Below are 26,384 nucleotides of genomic sequence, written 5' to 3'. Positions count from 1 at the left end.
ACTGCAGTCAGAGAGGAGGATCGTTTTTTTCCCCGGTTGAAAACAGGAACCACCAGCATAGTTGAGAGATAATCTTGCAATAAATGCTGGGGGAAAAAATAAAGGAGAGGCTTGAAAATTTAAAATGCATTAGTAAGGGGGGGGGGGGGGGGGGGGTAGGCATTACTTATGAATATGATTGAAGGGGCCTGTTTGAAAATCATTGAAAATCAGATATAATCATAAAAAATCATTGAGAATCATTACAAATCATCACAGTCGTGCTTCGGTATCGAGTTTGACACAGTAACTAATTGCTATTCAGGGCAGACATTTTGGGCCGGGAAGGCCATCTGCAAGTCCATGTTTAAAAGCAAACCCTTTTGACCCGCCACTCATCTGGCATAGAGTAACACACACAGAGTAAATGAGGAAAACCTTGTGGCATTCAGACCATCACACAGCTCATTATTCCTTAATTGTCGATGATTTTGAACTCAACCCCTTGGAAAGGGAATCCTGCGTTGACTTGACACGGACAAGAAAAGTGAATATTCTAACCGACTGTACATATTGTAGTATGTGAACTCCGGTGCATTTGATATAGAAACATACACAGGTTTCAGTGCAAAGCAATTACAGTACAAACCTCCCACATGTAATGGACATTTGGGACATCAAAGACAAAGTGCATTTCAGTTGTCTTTCGGCATTTCACAAAGCAACATGAATACAGTATCTTTAAATGTCTCAAATGATTGAAGAGCCTTGAGATGTTCCCCGAGATGTTCCCCGAATACCGGAAATATTTGTCAATGGCAAATAGCGACTGTCCTCTACTGTAGGCTACTGTTCGAAACTCCCAATTGAAATGTATACATGAGAGAGGAAGGGAACGCAAGCGAGAGAGAGAGAGAGAGAGAGAGAGAGAGAGAGAGAGAGAGAGAAAGAAAGAAAAAGAAAGAGAGCGAGACTGTGTGTGAGTGAGGACGTGCGTGTGTGCCTGTGTGTGTGAGAAAGAGTAAGCATTTCAATGTTAGCCTACACCTGTTGTTTACGGAGCATGTGACAATTATTACACTTGATTTGATTTGAGATAGACAGAGAGAAAGAAGAAGTTGTCCGATCTAAAGGAGAAAGATCTCATAGGTGTACCCTCTTAGCAGTACTCCCTCCTTCAGCCGGATGGAGAGATCACAATATCTCTCTTTCTCCTCACCTGTGCTCTGCTTTACCTCTATCCAATTTTCCATCAACCCTCCATCTGGAGCCTATTCTCTTCATGTGTCCACAGGGACCGGGCCTTCATTAGTGGCTGTACCAGCACCTGAGAATCCCACACGCACCTCTGCTTCTCACATCCCATCACAAGAGTGTGTGTGTATGTGTGTGTGTGCACGCCACAAGACAGTCCAGGCCAGAGGTGATGGAAACTGAAAATTCTCCAATCTCCCATCTAGTCTCTCTCCCTTTAAAGCTCTTCATTAGGAAGGGTCGCTCGCTCTCTCTCTTCACCCCTGGTTGTCAGAAACAAACTGGCCTGTCAAGTGGGTCTTGGATGTCTTTACTGGTAGCTATTTTGGAAGTTTTGCTGAGAGTATAGACGCAGAGGCATACGGAAAGCAACAAGCACACTCACACCGTGAATATCTACAGACACGCACACGGGAACACACACACACACCCACACAAACACACACACACGTGTCCTAAAGACAAACCCAGGGGTCTGAGTCAGCAGCGGGGTACTACAGACTGCAGTTAAGTGGATCACACTCACGTGACCTTGAGAGAACTGTAGAGAACTGCTTCTGGTAGAAGTACAGATTTTTTATGAACCATTGACCTTGTCGGTCAAGGTAAAATGGCGGTTGGGACGTGGTTTAATTTGCCCTCATAAAATGCTTGTCATATAGATGAGAGTAAAGGAAAGCTCTACGCCCTGGTTCGGTGGCTATGTCCCAAATGACCCCCGACTCTCTCTTTAGTGCAATACTTTTTACAAGAGCCAATAGTGCCCTGGTCAAAAGTAAAGCACTAAATAGGGAATAGGGTGCCATTTTTGACTCCGTCAGTATGTTAGAGATGCAGTTGGAAAAGGGGGAGATCGATATTCCCAATCAATCTAAGCTTCCGGGGAATCGGCTGCCACACTCGGCTACAGACCTGGCTCACTAGAATCCATAAAACTAATAATGTATGGCTTGTGCAGTTCTTGGGCGAAAGGAACACTCCCATTACCAAAGGAAATCATATAGGATTTCCTGTCAAGCTTCAGTTTTTGACATTTGATTTAGACCCAGTGATTCAGTGTGTTATTCAAAACAAGGTGAATCACTCAAAGACAGTAAAACGTGGGAACTTCAAATCTGCAATATTAAAGATCAGTTCATTGTTTTTAAGATATTTCTTTCTTCCTTTTTCAGTCCTTTGATTTAAAATATCAGAGATATCTATCAGAAGATAATTATACAGTTGAAGTCAGAAGTTTACATACACCTCAGCCAAAAATCAGTTTTTTCACTGATTCCTGACATTTAATCCTAGTAAAAAGTCCGTGTCTTAGGTCAGTTAGGATCACCACTTATTTTAAGAATGTGAAATGTCAGAATAATAGTAGAGAGCATGATATTTTTCAGCTTTTATTTCTTTCATCACATTCCCAGTGGGTCAGAAGTTTAAATACACTCAATTAGTATTTGGTAGTATTGCCTTTAAAATGTTGGGTCTGTCACGCCCTGACCTTAGATATCCTTTTAATGTCTCTATTTTGGTTTGATCAGGGAGTGAGTTGGGGTGGGCATTCTATGTTTTTCTATGTTTTGTATTTCTTTGTTTTGGCCGGGTATGGTTCTCAATCAGGGACAGCTGACTATCGTTGTCTCTGATTGGGAACCATACTTAGGTCGCTTTTTTGTGAAGAAGGAGGATTGGACATGGGAGGAGATCCTGGATGGTAAGGGGCCCTGGAGGCAGGCTGGGGAGTATCGCCGTCCACGGGAGGAACTGGAGACAGCTAAGGCAGAGCGGCAACATTATGAGGGAACACGGCTGGCAAGGAAGGAGGGGGCACACGGGGGGTATGGCTGAGTCAGGTTGGAGACCTGAGCCAACTCCCCATGCTTACCGTGACGAGCATGTGACTGGTCAGGCCTAGTGCTATGGGGAAATGCGTACAGTGTTGAGGCTGAGCATTCACAGGCCGGTGTGCTCGGTGCCAGCGTCCCACATTTGCCGGGTGGAAGCGGGCATCCAGCCAGAACGGGTGGTGCCAGCTCTGCGCTCGAGACCGCCAGTGCGCCTCCACGGCCCAAGGTATCCGGTGCCTCGGCCAAGGAAGGGGCCTCCTGCATGTCTCCCCAGCCTGGTGAGTCCTGTGCCTGTTCCCAGAGCCAGGTCTCCTGTGTGTCTCCCCAGCCTGGTAAGTCCTGTGCCTGCACCCAGCCCGGAGCCTCCAGAGACGGCCTCTAGCCCGGTCCCTCCAGAGTCGCCCTCCAGTCCGGACCCTCCAGCAATGCCATCCAGTCTGGAGCCTCCAGCGTCGCCTTCCAGACCGGAGCCTCCAGAGGCGCCCTTCACTCCGGAGCCTCCAGAGGCGCCCTTCAGTCCAGAGCTTCCAGCGATGCTCTCCAGTCCGGAGCCTCCAGAGGCGCCCTCCAGTCCGGAGCCTCCAGCGACGACGGTCGCCAATCCGGAGCTTCCAGCGATGCTCTCCAGTCCGGAGCCTCCAGAGGCACCCTCCAGTCCGGAGCCTCCAGCGACGACGGTCGCCAGTCCGGAGCTTCCAGCGATGCTCTCCAGTCCGGAGCCTCCAGAGGCGCCCTCCAGTCCAGAGCCTCCAGAGATGACGGCCTCCAGTCCGGAGCCTCCAGAGATGAAGGCCTCCAGTCCGGAGCCTCCAGAGATGAAGGCCTCCAGTCCGGAGCCTCCAGCGACGACGGTCGCCCAGTCCGGGGCCTCCAGAGACGACGGTCGCCCAGTCCGGGGCCTCCAGAGACGACGGTCACCCAGTCCGGGACCTCCAGAACCATGCTTAGGTACCCTTTTTCCCACCTGTGTTTGTGGGAAGTTAACTTTGTTTGATGGCACATAGCCTTAAGCTTCACGGTTTGTTTTGTGTTGTTTATTGTTTTGTCGGCGTCATTTCGAATAAAATACAGCCGTGACAGGGTCAAACATTTCGGGTAGCCTTCCACAAGCGTCCCACAATAAGTTGGGTGAATTTTTAACCATTCCTCCTGACAGAGCTGGTGTAACTGAGTCAGGTTTGTAGGCCTCCTTGCTCGCACAAGTTTTTTCAGTTCTGCCCAAAAATGTTCTATAAGGTTGAAGTCAGGGGTTTGTGATGACCACTCCAATACCTTGACTTTGTTGTCCTTAAGCCATTTTGCCACAACTTTGGAAGTATGCTTGGGGTCATTGTCCATTTGGAAGACACATTTGCGACCAAGCTTTAACTTCCTGACTGATGTCTTGAGATGTTGCTTCAATATATCCACATAATTTGTATATCCTCATGAGGCCATCTATTTTGTGAAGTGCACCAGTCCCTCCTGCAGCAAAGCACCCCCGCAACATGATGCTGCCACCCCCGTGCTTCACGGGTCGGGATGGTATTCTTCGGCTTGCAAGCCACCCCCTTTTTCCACCAAAGATAACGACAGTCGTTATGGCCAAACAGTTCTATTTTTGTTTCATCAGACCAGAGGACATTTCTCCAAAAGTACGATCTTTGTCCCCATGTGCAGTTGCAAACCGTAGTCTGGCTTTTTTTCCCCCCATGATGCCAAGCAAAGAGGCACTGAGTTTGAAGGTAGGCCTTGAAATACATCCACAGGTACACCTCCAATTGACTCAAATTATGTCTATTTGCCTGTCAGAAACTTCTAAAGCCATGACATCATGGTACAGTCAACTTAGTGTATGTAAGCGTCTGACCCACTGGAATTGTGATACAGTGAGTTATAAGTGAAATAACCTGTCTGTAAACAATTGTTGGAAAAATGACTTGTGTCATGCACAAAGTAGATGTCCTAAATGACTTGCCAAAACTATAGTTTACAAGAAAATTGTGTGGTTGAAAAACGAGTTTTAATGACTCCAACCTAAGTGTATGGAAACTTCCAACTTCAACTGTATATATATATATTTTTTTTGTCGGTCATATTCTTTTCTGTTTCTATGGTGGCCTGTCCTATTATTTTTTTGTGATTCTAGACCTAAAATCTCAGAGGAAATCTATCTATCATCGGTTACAAAATAAGCCATTTTCCCTTTCGTACAAGCTCTCTGGGGTCTAAGTGCTTTCCTCATTCATCCATCCCTCCCTCGCGCCCTGGTCCGTGGTTGGTCAATTAATTTTAATAGACAAAGGGATAAAGAGGAAATTGAACATTATACCACATATTACACAGAGAGGTATCAAGGTCTTTCTAAAACGCACAACCACTGCTGATATTATTTCTCCCTTAGTATGTTTCCTATTATCCAGCATCTATCTCCTCACAGTGATTGTCTTTTGTAGTGTCAGCGTAAACCCAGATGACTGAGGTGTGGAATTAAGATGCAGTGTGTGTGTGTGTGTGTGTGTGTGTGTGTGTGTGTGTGTGTGTGTGTGTGTGTGTGTAATATTGAGTCTGTCAGAGAGTGATTTGAGGGATTGATCCGATGCGAGAGGCAGATGTCTTTGGGGATGCCTGCCGCTGTAGTCAGGTGTGTGCAGTCTAGCGTGTGTGCTACGGTGTAGGTATATATATGGTCCTGTATGACTGTTTGTGTGCGCCTGTGTGTGTGTATGACAATTAGGGGAGACAGAGGGCCCCCTCTTCCATCCTTCACTGGGCCATGATGAAATGGAGATAGACTTTAATTTGAGTTTTATGGCAAGCTGGAGCAGAAGGCGAGGGTGGAGAATAGGCACTTGGGGGGGCCTCCAGAGGCATTAGCATTGTGTCTCCTATTTACTTCCCCGTTTCAGAGCCGGGGCTCGACAAACCCGGGTTCAAATAGTATTCAAAACATTTCAGACATGTTATCTATGCTCAATTGGCAAACCCCGAACCCCACCCATCGTGCACTTACGGCAGGCTTGAGCAAACGCTCCAAAGGCTTTGGGAGGTTTCAAATGTTTTTTGAACCCTGGTGTGGCTGCTGCTTCCTGTCACTAACGTATGAACATTACCTGGGCCATGCCAGCAACACGGTGGAACATGTGTGCATCCTGCCATCGTCAATCACTGGGAATAAGAACAGGATGTGATCGACAGATAGGCCTGGGAAACATGTAAGCATAGGAATAGAATTAACGGCAGTGTACCCATCATGGTACATTGAGTTGAATGCGAATGTCCCCTCGAATAATTATATTCCTATGCATGTAGCCATCACACATTGTATGTGGTGCTGTCACTGTGTGTCTGCTTCGCTACACAAACCAATTTCCGTTGGTGTCTGGTCGCAATATTTGGTTTACGTCCTGTCTCGGTTTTTTGGGGGGGTGAAACATAAGGACCCACGTTGAGTTTCTGATGTCCTTGAGTCATATGAAGCGACAATTGTGTTATGAACTTTGAGTATGAGCTCTGACTACTCAACCAGCCTCTTCACCTGAGTTCTGGTCTGTCCCAAATGAAACCATATTATTATTATTATTATTATTATTATTATTATTATGGGCAATGGTCAAAAGTAGTGCACTATAAAGTGAATATGATGCCATTTGAGACACACTAAACAAACACACTATGATCCATCACTGATGAGATTAAACAAATGGCTTTTGAAAGCCTTGACAGCCATTAGGAGAAAACGTAACATGTCTAGACATGGGTACTGCACACCGCAAGACCACACCAACCCCATCTTGAAAGCACAAGCAACTATACGTTAATCAGACCCTTTGTTGTACTTCATCTCGTATAATCCACTTAGTGTCATATCGGCAAAACATGACAGGAATTCGGCGTGCATTCGTTGCAGACGCGTTTCCACACTAAAATATCCTTTAGAGGAGAGGTGTCAACTGGAGGTGATATTGCTGGCTGGGATATTTCTGGGGGAGGACTGGGCTGATATACTGTAGCTCATGCAGTCGGGACTCTCCAGGAAGAGTTTCCCAGAGCCAACATCTGGCCAGATCTCCAGTAGTAGGCTGATTTCTACCTCCCTCTCTGTCTCCATCCCAATACTCTTCCCATCCCATTCTCTCTCTTCCTCCCTCCCTCTGACCCCTCCATCTCTTTCTCCATCCCAAACCTCTCTCCCTCCCGACCTCTGTCTACCTCTCTCCCTCTGCCCATTCTCTCTCTTTCTCTATCCATCCCTCCCTCTGCCCTCTCTCTTGTCCCTGCTGGTCCACAGGGACCTGGGCAGGACATAATGGGCTAAGCAGCAGTTTACTGTATTCTAGACTGGAGATGAAAAGGCTAATTCCGCGGGCTGGCCTTTCAATTTGGGACTAATCGTTCTTTACATCTCAAAACCCTGTGGCAATGCAACACTGGAACAGGCCCGGGTGGTTTGGGTTCCCTTAATTGTTTTAGATATCTAGGGAAAGGATACTAGTAGACTATAAATAGGTCAAACATTGTACCCTCTTCTTCATATTAATCAAATTCATTAAGAACGCTTCAAGTAATGAAGACCAAACTTTCCTAAAATATACATCAATTAGCTGTGTTTGTTCCTGCATTAAGGTCGCCATTATACTTTTCTAAGAGTCATGTAATAATGACAGATTTCTCCTTATAGATGAATCAATGTTAGGTGTGTTTGTTCCTGCATTGAGGCTATCATTATCCAGTTGACCTTGCGTAATGAAAGTATTCCCTGCCACTTAAAAGACCTCCTCCCACACACGTTCACATTAGCGACAGAGCAAAAATAACATGTCTGACTTAAACAGGTTCTATCGCTCAAGGCTAAACAAATGGACGTGAATGCCTGGGGACTGTCTGAAGAAGTGGTGGTTTTCAAACGGACATATTGAAGACTGCGATCGCTCTATAACTCTGGATTCTGTTAACTTTCCCAAATTCCCAGGTTTTCCAGAAAATCTTGGTTTGAGGACTCTTTATTTCCTACTTATTCCCTCCTGATGCCGGGAACCTTTCAACCGGGATTACAGGAAACCTTGGGATTTTTTTTGGGAACGTCAGTCAGTCGGTGTTGCTGATAGCCACCAAGGCTATGGCTGTTCCAGTCCCAATCCCAGTTGCAGCGATTCCCACCCCAGCTGCGACATATTAGCTGTAGCCTGCGGCTTTATTGATCTGATTGCCCTACATCACAGTTAAATCACATTAATCCTCCTATTAATCCACAGCTGTCACCTATGATTGCTGAGCACGGGAGTTTTCTGACACCGTGGATCTAGTTTGTGTTTTGAGATATATCTATCCTCCTGTAGGGTCGTAGGGTCAGTATCAGGCGACCGCAGATCTTCTGGAATACAGGTGTGACCGGTGGCGAGACGCCAATCTGAGAGAGTTCCTTTTCTGATGACTAATTATTTTAACCTCGGAGCAGATCAAACACATCTTAAAATAGCATCTTTAGCGAGGGAGGGGGAGGGGTGTTGATGTATCTCTTTCTCAATCCCTCCAAAAGCTGTCTGCTGCATCCCATCTACTGCACCCAGATTTCCTCTGAGGCCCATAACTCCTGAGCGGAGCAGGGATTAACCATTTGCCCAAAGGTCTGGGTCATCACAAATAGACTTGTTCCAACAGCCATCCATCCGCCCCCCCCCCGCTTTCTCCTGACACGGCAGCTTAATGCACTCCGCACCCCGGGATAATATTTACTGCCGCAGTCAGTCTCGCGACGCTCCGAAGGCCGATCCGATATTGGTTACATTCAACTCCCATATCGATTCTGCATAATCATTGAACCTTTTTTTTTCTTCCTCCCTTCGCTTGTCTCCGGTCTCTCTTTCCCTCCCATCCCCGAGTAAGGTCACTGCTTTAAATCTAAAGGACGGCGAGTTAATGAACTGATGCAGCAGAAATTAAAACAGCGTTTCAAGTCCTCTCGCGAAAGGGGGGCAATATTTCAACAGTGCACAGAGAATGGCACTTAACTGCTACTTTGAAATTGTAAATGGGAACAGTGTTGGTGGCATTGGTAGGTCTTATTACTGCTGATTACATAGAAAATGGACAGGGGAGATGTGTGCTTCCATGTACTTGTAAGATTACAGGTTACAGTCTATTAGCCTTTGACTGCTTTTGGTTTAGTCCAGGTTATAGTATAAAGAGAAACACCAATGAACAACATGGTGTAACGCTTGTCGTCTGGGGAAGGAAAGGAGGACCAATGAGCCGCGTGGTAAGTGTTCATATTTTAATGAACACTGAAAACAAAACAATAAACAACCAACGAACAGTCCTGTAAGGTGCAACACAACACGAAACAGAAAATAACCCCCCACAAAACACAATGGAAAACAGGCTACCTAAATATGGTTCTCAATCAGGGACAACGATTGACAGCTGCCTCTGATTGAGAACCATACCAGGCCAAACACAGAAATAGAAAATCATAGACAAACTAACATAGACAACCCACCCAACTCACGCCCTGACCATACTAAAACAAAAAGACAAAACAAAGGAACTAAGGTCAGAAGGTGACAGATGGACAGCTGCTTTTCACTTTTCAATTGTATAGGGCAATCCATTTAAGACACGATTCTTAAAGGTCGGACTAGAAGTGCAGGAATAACTACGGCTAAAAATACATAACTATTTTATGGTTTCTAAAATCCCAGCGATAGTAATCGTCTATGATAAAAATCGAATATAAAAAAATGTAACTAGGCAGTGCCTTCCAACTTTATTAAAATCCACTCTTTTTAAACTGGGCCTATTGTAAACAATGCATTATTAATAGGAGCTAGCGTTCAAATATTAAGAAACCGAGAAACTAAATTAAGAGTAGGGGCGAAACAAATGCTCTTCAAAGCAGATAGTTAAGGGACAAAAGCACTACAAAGGGGTGCAATGTTATCATGGGACGTCGTACTACAAATAAACCACAGATGAAACCAGGGACCATTGAGACATCCTATTAATGAGGACAGGCAGGGGAACAAGACAGAGAGAGAGAGAAAGTGAGAGCGAGAGAAAGGGACAGAGAGAGAAAGAGAGAGAGAGATAGGGGGGGGGGGTAGAACTGGTGAAGCAAATGTGGCTGCTTTGAAATGGGAGTCAAGAGTACAAGAAAATGGGGGAAGGAGGTGAAAAAAAGGGAATATGGGTTGGAAGAGGGGGTAAGAGAAGGGTCATGACTGCATGTGGTCCAAGAAGGGAGGCTAGGGGTCAAGTTCAGGGGACACAAGGCCAGAGAAAGGGATTTGTCTCAGGATTTTAACCACCATAAGTCCTTTTTAACCGGTAAGCACGGCATGGCTGTTAGCTTTAAACAGGTAGCTCTATTGTATCGTGCTGTGGATCATTTGTGAGGGAAAAACCCTAACCTATCTCATACACCTTATCTGAATGATTCAGACTGGAAAGGACGGGACCGTGCACTAATACTGACCTTGACCCATTGTGAAAAAATAGGTGAAAGAAAAATAGCAACACATACTAGAATTCTTTCAGACAGACAAAATGAGTACAGAGGCAGGCACTGATTGGTTAGTATAGAGTTGAGAGAGAAGAGGGCAGAGGTAGCCATCTCCAGAAGGTCCTGCACAGAAACACAAAGGAAAAAGGCCCTAAGGATGGGACCATAATGAGTCTCTCTCCAGAGTGGCCTCCTGCCAACATCGAGCCAAGGTCAAGGACGGGACCTTGCTTTAACATTGGAATAGTGATGGACTGCAACGTCCTTGTGATGTCCAATGGGGGTAACGACCAAGCTAATATACTACCGCCTCACAATAATAATAAAATAAATGTTTCCCCCAGAACAGAAGACGGGAGGCAATTTGATAGCCGGGACTAAATAATGTTCATCCTGTGTTTCAGTTAATGAGAGCGTGTCAGGGTTTTGGTCAGCGCTAATATAATGGAGACTGAGAGCCTTTATTGTTTAATGAGGGAGAGATAATTAAGAGGGTATCAACTATAGTGGAGGAGAAGGAGAGAAGGAGAAGGGGAGGGAGGGAATAGCGGCGGCTTTGGTCTTTGAAGACGGCCAAGGCTCTCCTCGTTGGAAGTCTTTCTGGGATGGCGGGTCAGGGAGAGGTACGACTCATTACGGGAGTGTTGGGATTTGATGAGAGCTCTGTAGCCACATAATTAGCCGGCCCTAACATAGGCAGGGCAGCTGGCCAACAGGACCCTAACACGGGGAGTGTAGCTGGCCAGGGGTAGGAAAACAACTAAATTGTCATACTTGTGTAAAAGTAAAGATACCTTAATAGAAAATGACTCAAGTAAAAGTGAAAGTCAAAAGTAACTGGAATTGCTAAAATGTACTTTAGTATCAAAAGTAAAAGTAAAAGTACACATCATTTCAAATTCCTTATATTAAGCAAACCAGACGGCACAATTTTCTTGCTTTTTTCTATTGACGGATAGCCAGGGGCACACTACAACACTCAGACATAATTTACAAACAAAGCATTTGTGTTTAGTGAGTCCGCCAGGTCAGAGGCAGTAGGGATGACCAGGGGTGTTCTCTTGATAAGTGTGTGAATTGGACCATTTTCCAGTCAAAATGTAACGAGTACTTTTTGGTGTCATGGAAAATGTATGGAGTTAAAAGTACATTGTTTTCTTTCGGAATGTAGTGAAGTAAATGTAAAATTTGCCAAAAAATATAAAGAGTAACGTAAAGTACAGACACCCCCAAAAAACTACTAAAAGTAGTACTTTAAAGTATTTTTACTTAAGTACTTTACACCACTGTAGCTGGCCAACAGAACCCTAACACTGGATGTCTCTAATAGTTTCTCTCTTTTTTTTCTTTCTCTATATGTGTCAATCTTTCTCTGTCACTTTCAATCTCACTATCCCTCTCTCTCTCCGTCTCTCCCTATGAATAATGATCACAATGATCACAATGATGAGAAGTGTAGCTAAAGCTTGTCATACGCCGTATATCCCAAACCCCAGCCACAGCCAGTTAGGTCCTATTCCTTGGCCAACTCACGGAGTAACATTTCCCACCTGCCAAAAAGCTGTCCCATTTCATAATATTAACACCAGAAAGTTGAAATAAAGAGGCTGATGGGGGGGGGGGGGGGGGGGGGGGGGGGGGGGTGGATGTTGATGGTGAACCAGACAGAGCGAGTGTGTTCCTAACTCCAAAAGCCCCAATCCAATTTGGGCTAATTAAGTTCATACAAAAGTTCATCATAAATATTTTCCTTTCTACAGCGCCGAGGTCTATTGCATCATATTCACTATGTCTTCTCTTTCCCTTTGTTCTCCGGTCGTCTCCTGTCTCAGCCAATCAAATGATGTTGTTGGTAATTAGTGGCTTCCTCTGCCTTGGTCGGGCAGGTGCTAATGAGGGTGATGCGATTAAGGGGGGCATGGGGGAGAGGTTGAACTTGGGACTGTGCAAGGTGATCAGAGGGCCCGGGGTTAGGGGGGAAAGGGGAAACTTGGGGCCCGAGACAGACAAGATCAAATAGAGACACAGTAGGCTTGACGAAGGGCAGATCCAGCATGGCAACAACCCGTTTGATACTGAACACTGATCAACGTTGACCTCGGTGAGTTAAAGAGGGAGGGAGCAACCCGGCAAATAGCTTACACGCATGCCTCTCCTTTCTTCAGTAGGATCTAACAGCATTGGCGTCATGTAGTGATGACGAAGATGATGACGACGACGACGACGGCAAATGACGACGACGGCAAATGACAATGACTTTTGATAACACACAACTTTATTAGGGAAAATGGATGCGTGGGAAATTTCTGCCAGGTATGCACATCAACTATGGATAGCAGCTTCTGACGAGATCACAGAGACACAGCGATGAATACATTAGATCTAATTAAATCACGGCAAAACACAGCCATCTATTTGAACATAACCTACTTCCATCACCATACGGTGCTATCAAACGCATCTAAAGCCAGGTGTGCACTACATGATTTTGGCCCCCGATTTAGCTGTCCCAGACAAGTTTTTGAGATCGGCGACAAAAGAAACCCCATGTCGTCGCATACTCGGGGGCACGTGGCCTTGACTGACACTCGTTTAATGTGAGCAGGTCAGAGACACAATCTGAGGGCTACCGAGCTCGTGACAGAGCAGTCCCAGACGTCCCGATGTTTCCAAACGTTGGATTTTATCGGCACACGATCTGCAATGCTCTTGTGGCGTTAATGTGCAACGACAGGTTTCGTGAACGGTGATCAGCAATAGCCAATGAGAGCTCGCCAGAGAAAGAGTGAGATGATGACGTTGTTCAGCATCACCCAGAATGTGTCGACTCTCAAGCAGAAGCGATGACTACTACTACTAGTATGCGTTTGTACATTAACAAAAGCCAAAGTGTCAAATTGTTACAGCTCTGAAGTTCACAGGAAATGTCACTCAATTCAAAATGGCGGCTAGACAGTTCAACTCTGTATGGCAAGTGTGAATGTCTGACTGACTGAGGCTGCTTTGAGCCACATCTCATTGTAGCTATGTTAAATCTAATTGCATCATCACATCATTGCTTTCGCCAAGACAGCGTGGTATCGACAATCCTCACGACCAAGTGAAGAATCTTGGTGTGTGTGATCCCCCCCCCCCACCCCCCAGTCTGTGCCACATCGTTCAGTGTGCGCACCACTATGTTGGCAACACACAAAAAAAACTACAGGAAAGATGTTTGTTTAACGTGAGAGGATCAGCAATATTAGGATTTTGAAAGTCGTGTAGTGTACACAGCTTAAGTGCGTATATGAACATACCTTCATTTAAACTAATAACACCACATGCCACTGCCCATTCATCCATGTGTATAATGCACACTTAGAACATACTGTGCCATCCAACAGAAGGGAAATGTGTATATAAACACTGTCATTAAACTAATATGGTGTGTGCGATTGCGATCCATTTATTTGTACATGATGTGCAGTACTTTCAGACACAGTGCTATCAAATGCGACTAAATACACTTGAAAGAACCTACGGTGAACTAACACGTTAAGCCATCCATCTGTATGGACATAATGTGTGTGTGTGTGTGTGTGTGCGTGTGTGTACATTGGGTCAAATGCTGGCAAAGACTACATCCCAGGACTCCATAAATGACGCTTCATTAAAAAAAATCCATGAACCCCATGACACATACTGTAGGTGGTACGTATCTTTAACATCCCTGTATGTGTGAGTGCGCATTTTTTTGACTCTTTATTTAACTAGAAAAAGTCAGTAAAGAAGAAATTCATATTTTCAATGATGGCCTAGGAGCAGTGGGTTAACTGCCTTGTTCAGGGGCAGAACGACAAGATTTTCTACTTTGGCAGCTCAGGGATTTGAGCTGGCAACCTTTCGGTTACAAGTCCAACGCTTTATCCACCAGGCTGACTGGTGTTTCGAAGCTAAATGCCCTTCTAATAGCCCTTCATTTCGGCTCCACTACAGCAACCGCAAATCATTTAATAACCTTCACTCCTCCTTCCACCTCATTGTCTGGGAAGGAGCCATTGATATGTCACGTACTAGTAGAAGGCCAATGTGTGTGTGTGTGTGTGCGTGCGTGCGTGCGTGCGTGTGTGTGTGTGTGCGTGCGTGCGCAAGTCTTTAAGGAAGGGGACCAAGCTCAGATGAAAACAAACAGGTTATACAACCACATTATCATGTTAATAAGGCTAAGCTGAGTCCCAAACGGCACCCTATTCCCTTCACAGAGGGTGCCATTTAGGATACAGTTTTCAGTTTCTCTCCCCAACTGCCCTGAGTTGATAAAAACACTTGAAGCAGGATCAACTAACGGGAAAAGTTTCTGTTCGTAAAAATGATATAATAATATTCACTGTATAATGGGATGACCTTGAATGTTGCCTGCCCGACTATCAAAGAGCTCCACTTGCATTCATTTTCAATAATTTCTGTATTCCTCTATTACATTACAACGAGCATAGAGGGAACATCATGTAAACTCAAGCCCAAATTGAACTGAACATTTCTCGGGAAGAGAAGGAGTTGTGAAGTGCTCGAACCCTCAGAGAGAGAGAGCGAGAGAGACTAAGACAGAGAAAGAGGGAACTCAACCTCAGGGGGGGGTGAATGATTCATTTTTTTTATTGGGATCTTTAGCCGATGCCAATGGTGACCGACAGCTAGTCTTTCTGGGGTCCGACACACAACAAAAAAGACAAAAAAGACATTTAAAAAAACTATTTACATACATTTTCAAACATTAATATAAACATTACAACTAGGTCAGATTGGGGAGAGGCATTGAGTTGTGAGGTGTTTTATTAGTTGTTTTTTTTGCTGTTTGCTTGAGTAACTTGATATGTGATCATGGCTCTGTGCGTTGTCTTGAATTCGCTCTGGATTTGGGGACTGTGACCACAATACTGGACAGTAATCAAGATGGGACCAGGGCCTGAACAACTAGTACAGTTTATTTTTTTGTGTCAAAAACACAGAACATCTTTTTATAACAGATCTACCCACTTTTTAAAAAACATTTTAGTCATTCAGCAGATGCTCTTATCCAGAATGATTTACAGTATGAGTGAGTGCATACATTTTCATTTTTCATACTGGTCCCCCGTGAGAACCCAAAACCCTGGCGTTGCAAGCACCATGCTCTACCAACTGAGCTACACAGGACCCCTCCCCAGCTTCACACCAACATTTTCAATATGACTTGAACATGATAATTGACCATACAATGTTATACCTAGGAGTTTAGCTTCTTCAACTCCAGTTGAGCTTTAAGTCTTTGAGAATGTTTTGGAACCAAATACAATGCTTTTACTTTTAGTTGTATTTAAGACCAGTTTATTATGAACACCCATTCTGATACTGACTGTAACTGCTTATTTAGAATTTCAGTGAGCTCACTGGCTTTGGGTGCTGACATGTAGAGTGTGGAATCATCCGCATACATGGTCATACTAGCTTTGTGTAAAACCAGTGGCAAATCATTTGTAAAAATAGAAAGGAGTAACAGCCCAAGGCAACTGCCCTGAGGGACACCGCACTGTTCATATCTGATGTTAGAGAAGCTTCCATTGAATAACACTCTCTGGGTTCTATTGGCTAAGGCTGCACTTAAATCTAACTACACAGCTCCAACTACCATCTTATTACCCATATCTTTTAACCAATCATCTGTCATCTGAGTCAATGCAGTACAAGTTGAGTGCCCTTATCTAAATGCATGCTGGAAGTCAGTAGTTAACTTGTTCTCTGAAAAATAGCATTGTATTTGGTCAAACCCGATTATCTCCTTCAGTTTACTAAGAACACGCAGCAAATTGATTGGGCAGCTGTTAGAGCCATCAAAGGGTGCTTTATTATTTTTAGGCAGCGGAATTACTTTAACCTTGCCAGGCAACCGTGACTCAGAATCGATCTTCGCCCTCCAATCAGATGGCCCAAGACTGGGTATCCTGGCCTAGCTTTGATGACTGGCTATTTTGAGACAGACCAGAACCGAGTGCACTTTGCCTGGCTGTCCGAAAGTGGTTCCGTCCCAAATGGCACCCTATTCCCTAAATAGTCCACAGCTTTTGACCAGGTCCCATAGGGTTAAATATATATATAGTGCACTACATAGGGAATAGGTTGCCATTTGGGAAGCACACATGAGCTGTCTGGCAGCCAGATACTCTTTGATCTAGACATAATAGAGAGTGTATGAAATGTATGTGTCTATGTGAAAATCGTGAGTAATAGCACTTATGTGTGTTGTTTGACCATGATACATCAAACAAAGGTGTCTGTTCCTTACTAGTTCAAGGCTGCATCAAGCTGTGCCTGGGGCTGGTCTAGTGCTAGTGCTGCTGACCCCGGACCACATATGTTCCTGGAGTCAGTGGTTCGAACCCTCATTCCGCCACCCAGTTTCTCTGCTATCCTACAGATTTATCCTTAATCTGTTGATGAAACTTGAAAACCCCTTTAAAAAGGTATATGAAGACTGCACCCCATATGTCTGCTTATAGCTCTCTTATTGAATGACATGATAGATAGGCTTTCTACTGGTAATGTATGCATAGTCATGCAAAAATAATTATCTTCTGAGTGTGACATTTTGAACGCTGACAAACAAAAATGACTGACTAACAAACTTTTCATTTTGATCTACAGTCGCTAGGTGGAAGCTTCCTTGACATTTTCCTGCCCTCTCTTGTACTGCCTGGGAATGCATTATTGACCTCCTACACCGCCACATGGTGTCTCAGATAAGCACATCACGACTCTGCAGTACAAGGGGAAATGAGACTGGGGGGACCAGGGGGGAGGGGGAAATTGTGACTTGCCTCGACCAGCTTGTTGGCGTGCTCCCGGAACACCTGCGCATACTCCTTGACCTCTTTCTCGTTGCCACTCTTGGCCGCCTCGATGAGCACCAGCAGTGGCACGTTGGTCTCCAGGAACGAGTCGGAGATGTGGTCCATCACCGCCTTCCTCAACTGGAGAGAGAGGGACAGAGACAAATTGTGTTTGACTTTGTGTTTACTAAGTGTTTTAACTTTCCATGCCAATGAAGTAAAACATATTATTGAATTGAGAGCGGGGGGCAGAGAGAGAGAGCGAGAGAGAGAGCGAGGGGGAGAGGGGGAAGAGGGAGGGGAGAGAGACAGAGAGAGAGAGACAGGGAGAGCGGGGAGATGAGGAAATGGAAATAGAGGATCAGCAGCAGCAGGAGGTCATAAAATAGTAAAATGGCTGCCCGCGAGGTGTCATTTTCCCCATGAGACCTTTCACAAGGCCAGTACTTCGCGACTTCTATATTTGTTTATGGAATCATTTTGCAAAACTGTCAAGGAACACAGCCTTTTTCCCTGCTAAATGGACACTGATTGTATTCACAGTCTCTTCATATCGGACAGTGTAACAGACTAGTGGGAATAGAGTCAGTACAATGACAGTAGACAGGTGCTTTATCTTACTAAGAGAAGGAGTTGAGCATATGGACCCTTGGAGACTAACAGAGGCAAGCAAGCATGCAAACACACACACGCACACACACACACACACACACACACACACACACACACACACACACACACACACACACACACACACACACACACACACACACACACACACACACACACACACAAACACTCCCATCCAGTCAAATGTCTTTGGAGTAGCGGTTCAAAGGAGTCAATTGACAAGTCTTGTGAAGTTTAATTTCACGACTATCAGACTGAAGCCATTTGAATGATTGAGCAACTACTGTGGGGACTTCACTTTAGTTTCTGATGCAATCATTCATAATTAGGCTATAAAGAAAACATTATTGCCCCATGTTCCCGGTGTTAAAGAACTAAAGATTTAGAGGGGCAGCGAGGGAGATATGGGGGTGCCGATGATAGACAAGGGCGTTTTGCTCCTAACCAGCAATAATCATCAGTCAGTCAAGCTCGTTCACACGCACGCACGCACACACACATCAGTCAGTGAAACACGCACACTTGCCCCTCCACCGACCAATTAAAATCTTAACTGCCAAGCCACAGTGGAGGGACAGTAATAATGAATTATGGTTTGTGGAGGTTTAATCCATCACGCTGGTTCTTTGAGGGGAGACTAGGAGTCTGCCTCCAAAATTGATATTTTGGTACACTACTTTTGGCCGGAGCCCTATGGACCCTGTTCAAAAGTAGTGCACGACATAGGGAACAGGGATCCATTTGGGAGACATACTAGAAGCCGGCCAAGAGCTGTAGGACATGACAGGCCTACATAAGCAACTCAGCTATAGCCAAAATCTTGTGCTGGGTTCAACCGCTTGGCCTTTCAGTCTATAAGTACCCGCTAGAGAACGTTGTCGGGCGTCCTCTTTAGCATATGCATCAGATGCACATCAACTTGCAAGGTGCAGCAAACCTAAGCACCAACACTTGATAAATAGTGCATAAACAATTATAAAGGATTAATTGCAGGAGGAATTATTTGTTTGAAATATATCAATACATGTTTTGTTTTTTTACAACAACAGTTATTTGTTTCGATAGAGACAAGGATGTGTCTTGTGTAATTCTACGAAGTCCGAGAGAAAACATAGGCCTATTGCCTATTTTCCTTTCCCTTACAATAAATACAGTACAGTGCAATCCATTTGATCAACTTTACTTGTAGATTCCATTAGTAATCGAGTTACAGAAATGAATCAAGTCCAGATTCAGCTTCTCTTGACCAAGTAGAAAGGAAAAAGATAAAAGTATAACCAGCCAGGTGAACAGGTGAAAGGAATTTGCTGTGTTCTTAAACAAAAGCACCATTGCACGAACAATTGTAAAATATGGATTGCATAAAAATATATAGAACGTTATAATTTAAAGTCTATCATGTTACTCGTGTTTGCTTTAGTTGCCAGAGCAATGCTGCCGTGCGAGTGGCCATGAAAGCAGTGACGGCACGGATATTCTTGGAAAAAGTGAATTATCAGAGCTATTTGACAGGTAAGTGTAATAGAAACTGCAGAATATGCTCTTTCTGATACTATATAGAACATCAACATGTTTTACCTGCAAGTGACAATGAAGGAGGATTTCCCTGCATCTATAAACTTCAAGATGCGCCCATCTCTTCATGTACAATTTGACAACTGATAGGTCTAATATTGTCACTCATTAGGTTATTGTCATTGTAATCTTGTCTATAGGCTGACTCTTATTATCTGTGAAATTCGTTTTGGTATAGTTTACGTGTAGTTTCGATGGGTCGGCTGTGCAGGCTGACTGGTTTGTTTTCCGCTTAAAAAGGTTGGAAAGAGTCAAGTACACGTTTTGCATTATTCTAAAGGCCTACTGCAACACATTGCATGTTTTCATTTCCCTTACAATGCATTTGAAATGTTATAGAGCTTACTTTTACAAAGTAAAACATTAAAGAGAATGGTATCAACAACGCAAGTCGCACAGTCAAATGATTAACATGAGTGCCAATGCCGATTAATATGGATTACACAAACTCATCATTACACTATTGTTATTCTAAATTAAATCAACCTCTTTACCCGCCTTATCATTCAGTTAGGCCTAATTAAAATGTGATTGTGAAATAACTTGCACAATTATCGCCCATTCCATCCATTTGTCATTCATTCAGTGGGGTGGTATTGTTTGCTTCGCTGGAGCGAATCAAGGAAACAGTGGCTTGCGAAAGTATTCACCCCCTTGGAATTTTTCCTATTTTATTGCCTTACAACCTGGAATTGCATTTTTTTTTATAGGTTTGTATCATTTGATTGACACAACATGCCTACCACTTTGAAGATGCAAAATATTTTTTATTGTGAAACAAACCAGAAATAAGACCAAAAAATTGAAAACTTGAGCATGCATAACTATTTAACCCCCATTGTCAATACTTTTGCAGCAATTACAGCTGCAAGTCTCTCGGGGTATGTCTCTATAAGCTTGGCACATCTAGCCACTGGGATTTTTGCCCGTTCTTCAAGTCAAAACTGCTCCAGCTCCTTCAAGTTGGATGGGTTCCGCTGGTGTAAAGCAATCTTTAAGTCATACCACAGATTCTCAATTGAATTGAGGTCTGGGCTTTGACTAGGCCATTCCAAGACATTTAAAAGTTTCCCCTTAAACCACTCGAGTGTTGCTTTAGCAGTCTACTTAGGGTCATTGTCCTGCTGGAACGTGAACATCCGTCCCAATCTAAAATCTCTGGAAGACTGAAACAGGTTTCCCTCAAGAATTTCACTGTATTTAGCGCCATCCATCATTCCATCAATTCTGACCAGTTTCCCAGTCTCTGCAAAGGAAAAACATTCCCACAGAATGAAGCTGCCAACACCATGCTTCACTGTGGGGATGGTGTTCATGGGGTGATGTGAGGTGTTAGGTTTGCGTCAGACATAGCATTTTCCTCAAAAGCTCCATTTTAGTGTCATCTGACCAGAGTACCTTCTTCCATGTGTTTGGGGGGTCTCCCACATGCATTTTGGCGAACACCAAACGTGTTTTTTTCTTATTTTCTTTAAGCAATGGCTTTTCTTCTGGCAACTGTTCTGTAAAGCCCAGCTCTGTGGAGACATTTGTGGAGTGGTTGAAAAACTAGTTTTAATGACTACAACCTAAGTGTATGTAAACTTCCGACTTCAGCTGTATGCATGCACCATTTTTCAATTGTTTTTATTTTTTAGAAGTCATTTTTTTTATTTCACTTCACCAATTTGGACTATTTTGTGTATGTCCATAACATTAAATCCAAATAAAAATCTATTTAAATGACCGATTGTAATGCAACAAAATATGAAAAACACCAAGGGGGTATGAATACTTTTGCAAGGCACTGTATGTTTTGCATTATTCTAAAGGCATTATTTTAAAGGCCTACTGTACGTTTTCGTTTTCCCTACAATACATGTGATTAGTAATATAGTTACAGTAAATAAAACAGTCTCATAACAGCTTTTTTACAAAGAAAAACATACAATTCTCTTTTATCAACCCCCAAGGTGCACGGTCAAATGATTTGCTGCTGATAAATAGGCATACCAGAAACTCATCAAGACACTATTGTGTTTCTAAATCAAATCAACCGCTTCACCTTCCTTATCATTCAGTTAGGCCTAATTGAAATTCAATTGTGAAGTAAGGTGCACAATTATCGCCCGTTCATCCATTTGTCATTCATTCGGTGAGGAGATAGAGACACAAAAAAGACTCGAAAATATTTTTCTGTTTGCGATTTCAAATTTTTTTTGGACAAATGAGCAGTGTAAAACACTAACAATTAGGAAAAGTCATGGAAGGAGAAGGATTTTTTGGGGGCAGATTTTTTTAAATGTACAAAATCAAACATCAGTGGCCTTCGGCCTATGGCGAGTTCTAGTGTCCCATGAGAAGATCAGATCTGTTTTCACGTTGCAATACTTTTTGCTACACTGTACCCTACAGCATACGGTCTAACACCCAGAGCTGCATACTTGTGAGTATGTGAGTGAGTGAGTGTGTGAGTGTGTGAGTGTGTGAGTGAGCGAGTGAGTGTGTGACAAATTGTCAAAGACTCCAGCCACCCCAGTCATAGACTGTTCTCTCTGCTACCGCACGGCAAGCAGTACCGGAGCGCCAAGTCTAGGTCCAAGACACTTCTAAACAGCTTCTACCCCCCCCCCCCCCCCCCCCAGCCATAATAATCCTGAACATCTAATCAAATGGCTACCCAGACTATTTGCATTGCCCCCCGTCTTCCACGCTGCTGCTACTCTCTGTTATTATCTATGCATAGTCACTTTAATAACTCTACCTACATGTTACCTCAATTATCTGACACCGGTGCCCCCGCACAATGACTCTGTACCGGTAGCCCCTGTATATAGCCCTGCTAGTGTTATGTACTGCTGCTCTTGAATTATTTGTTATTCTTATCTCTCACTGTTTTTAGGTATTTTGTTAAAACTGCATTGTTGGTTAAGGGGTTGTAAGTAAGCATTTCACTGGAAGGTCTACACCTGTTGTATTTGACGCATGTGACAAATAACAATCGAAAAGAGTGTTAGGAAAGAGACTTCCTTTGTAATGTAATCAATGTGCCATGTTCATTTGGGTTGCGGGGTACCTGTGCATGAAATTTGGAGAGAGACGGGAGCGCGCTCCTCGTTAATGATCCATCTCCCCCTGTGCTAATAATCTCATCTATGACTTTTAATGAACTCTAGCCTACTCGTTAATAGCCTTTAATGAGAGTTTTAGATTTTTTTTTAGGACTTTTCCCATTGTCAGTGTGCTATAGTCTTGAGTCTGATTGAATATATCTCATAATTTATCTGTATATACACACTACAACATATATATCATGTATCCATAGGGGCGGTGTCCCGGACACAGAATAAGACTAACCCTGGACTGAAAATTGAGAATATCAATAAAAAAAAATGTTCAGGATTAGACTGAATCTGTGTCCAGGAAACCGCCACTTGATGTTATAATATTCATGTTCAATAGTAAATGTTAAATGAAATAGTATTGAGAAATCCCTCAAAGTGAATTTGAGGTGTTAGACTGAGACTGAAAGAAGGGATGATACAGTAGAGTAATTTTCCTCCTCTTTCTCTCCTCTCCTCTCCTCTCTGCACCATCAGCATTGCAATGCCTGAACCCCACAGGACTCCCACTTAAATCTTTCAGCCATCTCTCTCTCTCTCTCGCTCTCTCCCGCTCTCTCCCGCTCTCTCTTGCTCTCTCGCACGTCCATCTGCACTCTTGATCCATGTAGGCTAATCACAAGATAACTAGTGGCCTTGTTGGGTACTTCAGATTATCACAGGTGTCTGTAATTACCTCTGGCCCTGTGTGTGGCCTTATCACATGTAAAATACATAAAATAATAAAGTCAAATACAAAAAATAGAATGACAAAGCTGTAAAACATGATTCTTAAACAGAAACCATCAACGTAGTGAACAGCATTGGTGTTTTAATGTAAGGGTTTCCACTTGAAGATATTTCACTAGGTAAATATGTCTTTGTTGTTAATGCATCGGCACCAAACTGGTGGCGGTTGTGAAAAAGTCAATCGTTGGAAAAGTTGCAGAGTTCATTGATAATAATGGTGTCGTTGATTAGACGTTTATCTCATTATTAAGCTGTTTTCTCTTGAACCATAGCGTTTATCCACTACAAAATCATAGACAACATGGATACAGATGTAAAAAAAAAATGAATACCATATGTTCATATATTTTCTAAAGTTATTCAAGTATAAATGACCAAAGTTACAATAGATGACATTTTAATAACCAAAATGACTGAATGTCTCTCTCTCTCTCTCTCTCTCTCTCGGCACTCTTATTTCAATCCAACCCTCCTTCTGTATTTGACGTCCTCTCTTCCTCCTAAGTTATTTGGAGCAGGCACTACAACTGTACTACTACTCTAGTACTCTGGTACTATTTCTACTGTACTAGTGTGATGGCCAAAATGACAGTGTTCTGTATATCTTTATCATTGTACTGTACATTTGGATAACTCAAGTACTATATCATGCGTGGTATCATACATTGTGTATGGTATCACCATAGAGGTGAGTTGGTGTTGGACGTTACGTTGGTATAAATGACATTGGACTACACTGACTCTATCGTGCCAACCTGAACTGAACCGTACTGTGCTGGCTCGGATCCATTTTATTTTTCAGCATCAACTATTGTATCTCGGACTCGCTTCAGTATCGTCAAAAGGTTATTTGTCCATCAGCCACCTTTGACCTATGTCCTGATGTCATATCATCATATGAAATGGGTGACACTGATGAAACACAATTGCAGTGACTTCAGTCTGCCTTCCCTTGAATACTGTGATGTCTATTGTGTAGTAGATGGAATCTGAGCTAGAGTCATGTAATCTTGCTGGTAAATTGGAAAGAAAAAACGAGTGGAGTGCGCCTCTGATTTCTCCTGCTCGGACTAGGAAAACAGCGAGTGGAAAATTGGAAACACCAAAAAAGAGCGAATGAGTGCTTTAGCTCAAATTGCTTTGAGCGTCGACCAAAAAGTTTGCCGGATTATGAAATACCTGTTCTCTCCCCCTCCTCTCTTCACCCTCCCTCTCTGTCTAATCCTCTACCTCTCTTCTATCTTGCCATCCACACATCGAGTTAAGAGCCCAGGTGAACCCACTGCGATTCACACCTAATTCTAAAGCTGGATAAAAGCATTGAAAGGAATGCTGTGAAATCATTTGGACGGCATATTTAGTTAACCAACAAACCCGGGAGAGATTAATATCCGTTTGGCTGTTTGCCGATAAGCAGAGGGCCGTGTGATCTTCAAAGATGGAGATGAGCGTTTGCTTTACAAATGAGCTTTTTTAATGGTGGAGAGAAACTGTGTTTTTTTTGTGAATTAGACACCTGCTCTGACACAACAAAACAGATGTCTGATGGTGAGAACTATCGCAAAGATCCCCTGTGTGTGTGTGTGTGTGTGTGTGTGTGTGTGTGTGTGTGTGTGTGTGTGTGTGTGTGTGTGTGTGTGAGAGAGAGAGAGAGTGTGTCTGTGTGTGAGAAAGAGTGTGTCTCTTCGATACGATGCAGAATGTTTGACTCATCAGCGTTATGTAACAGATCGGCACGAGGATTGCAGATTTTTACACCGGTGATGATTTACTTTACCCACCCCCCCATCCCCACCTTATTGTCCCCCCCCCCCCCCAAACCCTACCCCTGTTCCCCGTTCGTTTGCGACAAGAGAAATAAAGTGCAGCAAAAAGCTAAAAACAAATATGCAAATTCTAAGGAAGAAAATAGAGAATCCAATTGTGAAAGGGCAAAAAAATCGTCGGGGTGGTCTGGAGTCGTATTCCCCCGCTCCCCCGTCTCCCTTGTGAAGCGCAAGCATTTCGCTACACTCGCAATAACATCTGCTAAACACCTGTATGTGACCAATAACATTTGATTCGATAACGGACCATAAAACGTTACCCCCGGGAGTTTAACTTGTTCAAATGTCACCCCCATCTCCAGTTGAGGTTTCCTGTAGGTCGAAGATGCTTTGAACCAAATACATTCCTTTTGTTTTTTTTAGATGTACTTAAGACCGGCTCACTGTTCATCACCCACTCTGACACTGACTGTAACTCCTTGCTATGAGTCTCAGCGAGCTCACTGTGCTGTATGCTGCTGATTTGCAATGATGAGTGCGCAATCATCAGCATACACAGTCATTTTAGCTCCTTGTCAGACAAGTGGCAAATAGGTCGTACGAATAGAGAAGAAGAACAGCCCAATAAGAGTGGGCTTGAGGATAACCACCCAAAAGAGGACACTGGAAAGCCTTGGTTAGACTGTGTCTGCCTCTGCAGTCTTTCTAGAAAGGTGTTTTATGGTAAATTACACCCACTGGCTAGTTACTATAGCAGCTACACTGTGCCTGAATAGTTCAATTCACCCAAACATGTATGCAGAATGTGTAATAACACCCTATCAGTTAATGGCTTGTGCGCAGCTGATGTAGACTAGATAGGTGCAGCACGGCTGATAATACATACAGTGTGTGGACCAGCAAGGTACAGGACAGTAGATGACGGCTGGAGATGGATTTTCCAGCAGTCTGTAATGGGTGCTGACATTAAAGGGACAGTGCAATCAAAATGTAGTTTCTCTGTGTTTTGCATCACAACTATTGTACACCAGCGGATGAAACTAACACTGTGAAAGTGTGAACAAAATGTGATCAGTGTTATTTCCTAAGTGTTGCTAGTAGAAAATAATACAATCTACACAGCAGGTTTGCACGGGTGTGGTAAACTGGATAACAGACCAATAAAAGGAGACTTCTAAACCTCTCTGCCT

The 26,384-nt window shown here is 43.6% G+C and overlaps 1 protein-coding gene across 3 annotated transcripts in view; it reads right to left on the bottom strand.

The window, feature by feature from the left end:
• LOC110497517 (catenin alpha-2) overlaps window positions 1–26,384 on the bottom strand; it is a 652,111-nt gene that overhangs the window by 117,362 nt on the left and 508,365 nt on the right. For all 3 annotated transcript variants that reach the window (XM_036954442.2, XM_090210736.1, XM_036954443.2), the window contains exon 9: window positions 17,382–17,534. In XM_036954442.2, the coding sequence (XP_036810337.1) occupies window positions 17,382–17,534 (153 nt within the window). The remainder of the gene's footprint in view (window positions 1–17,381; window positions 17,535–26,384) is intronic.

Source organism: Oncorhynchus mykiss, chromosome 19, assembly GCF_057628025.1.
Source record: "Oncorhynchus mykiss isolate SJ-2025 chromosome 19, ASM5762802v1, whole genome shotgun sequence".
NCBI classification, from domain to species: domain Eukaryota; kingdom Metazoa; phylum Chordata; class Actinopteri; order Salmoniformes; family Salmonidae; genus Oncorhynchus; species Oncorhynchus mykiss.
Note: the sequence above shows the minus strand (reverse complement) of the source record. Positions and strands in the feature narration are given on the sequence as shown.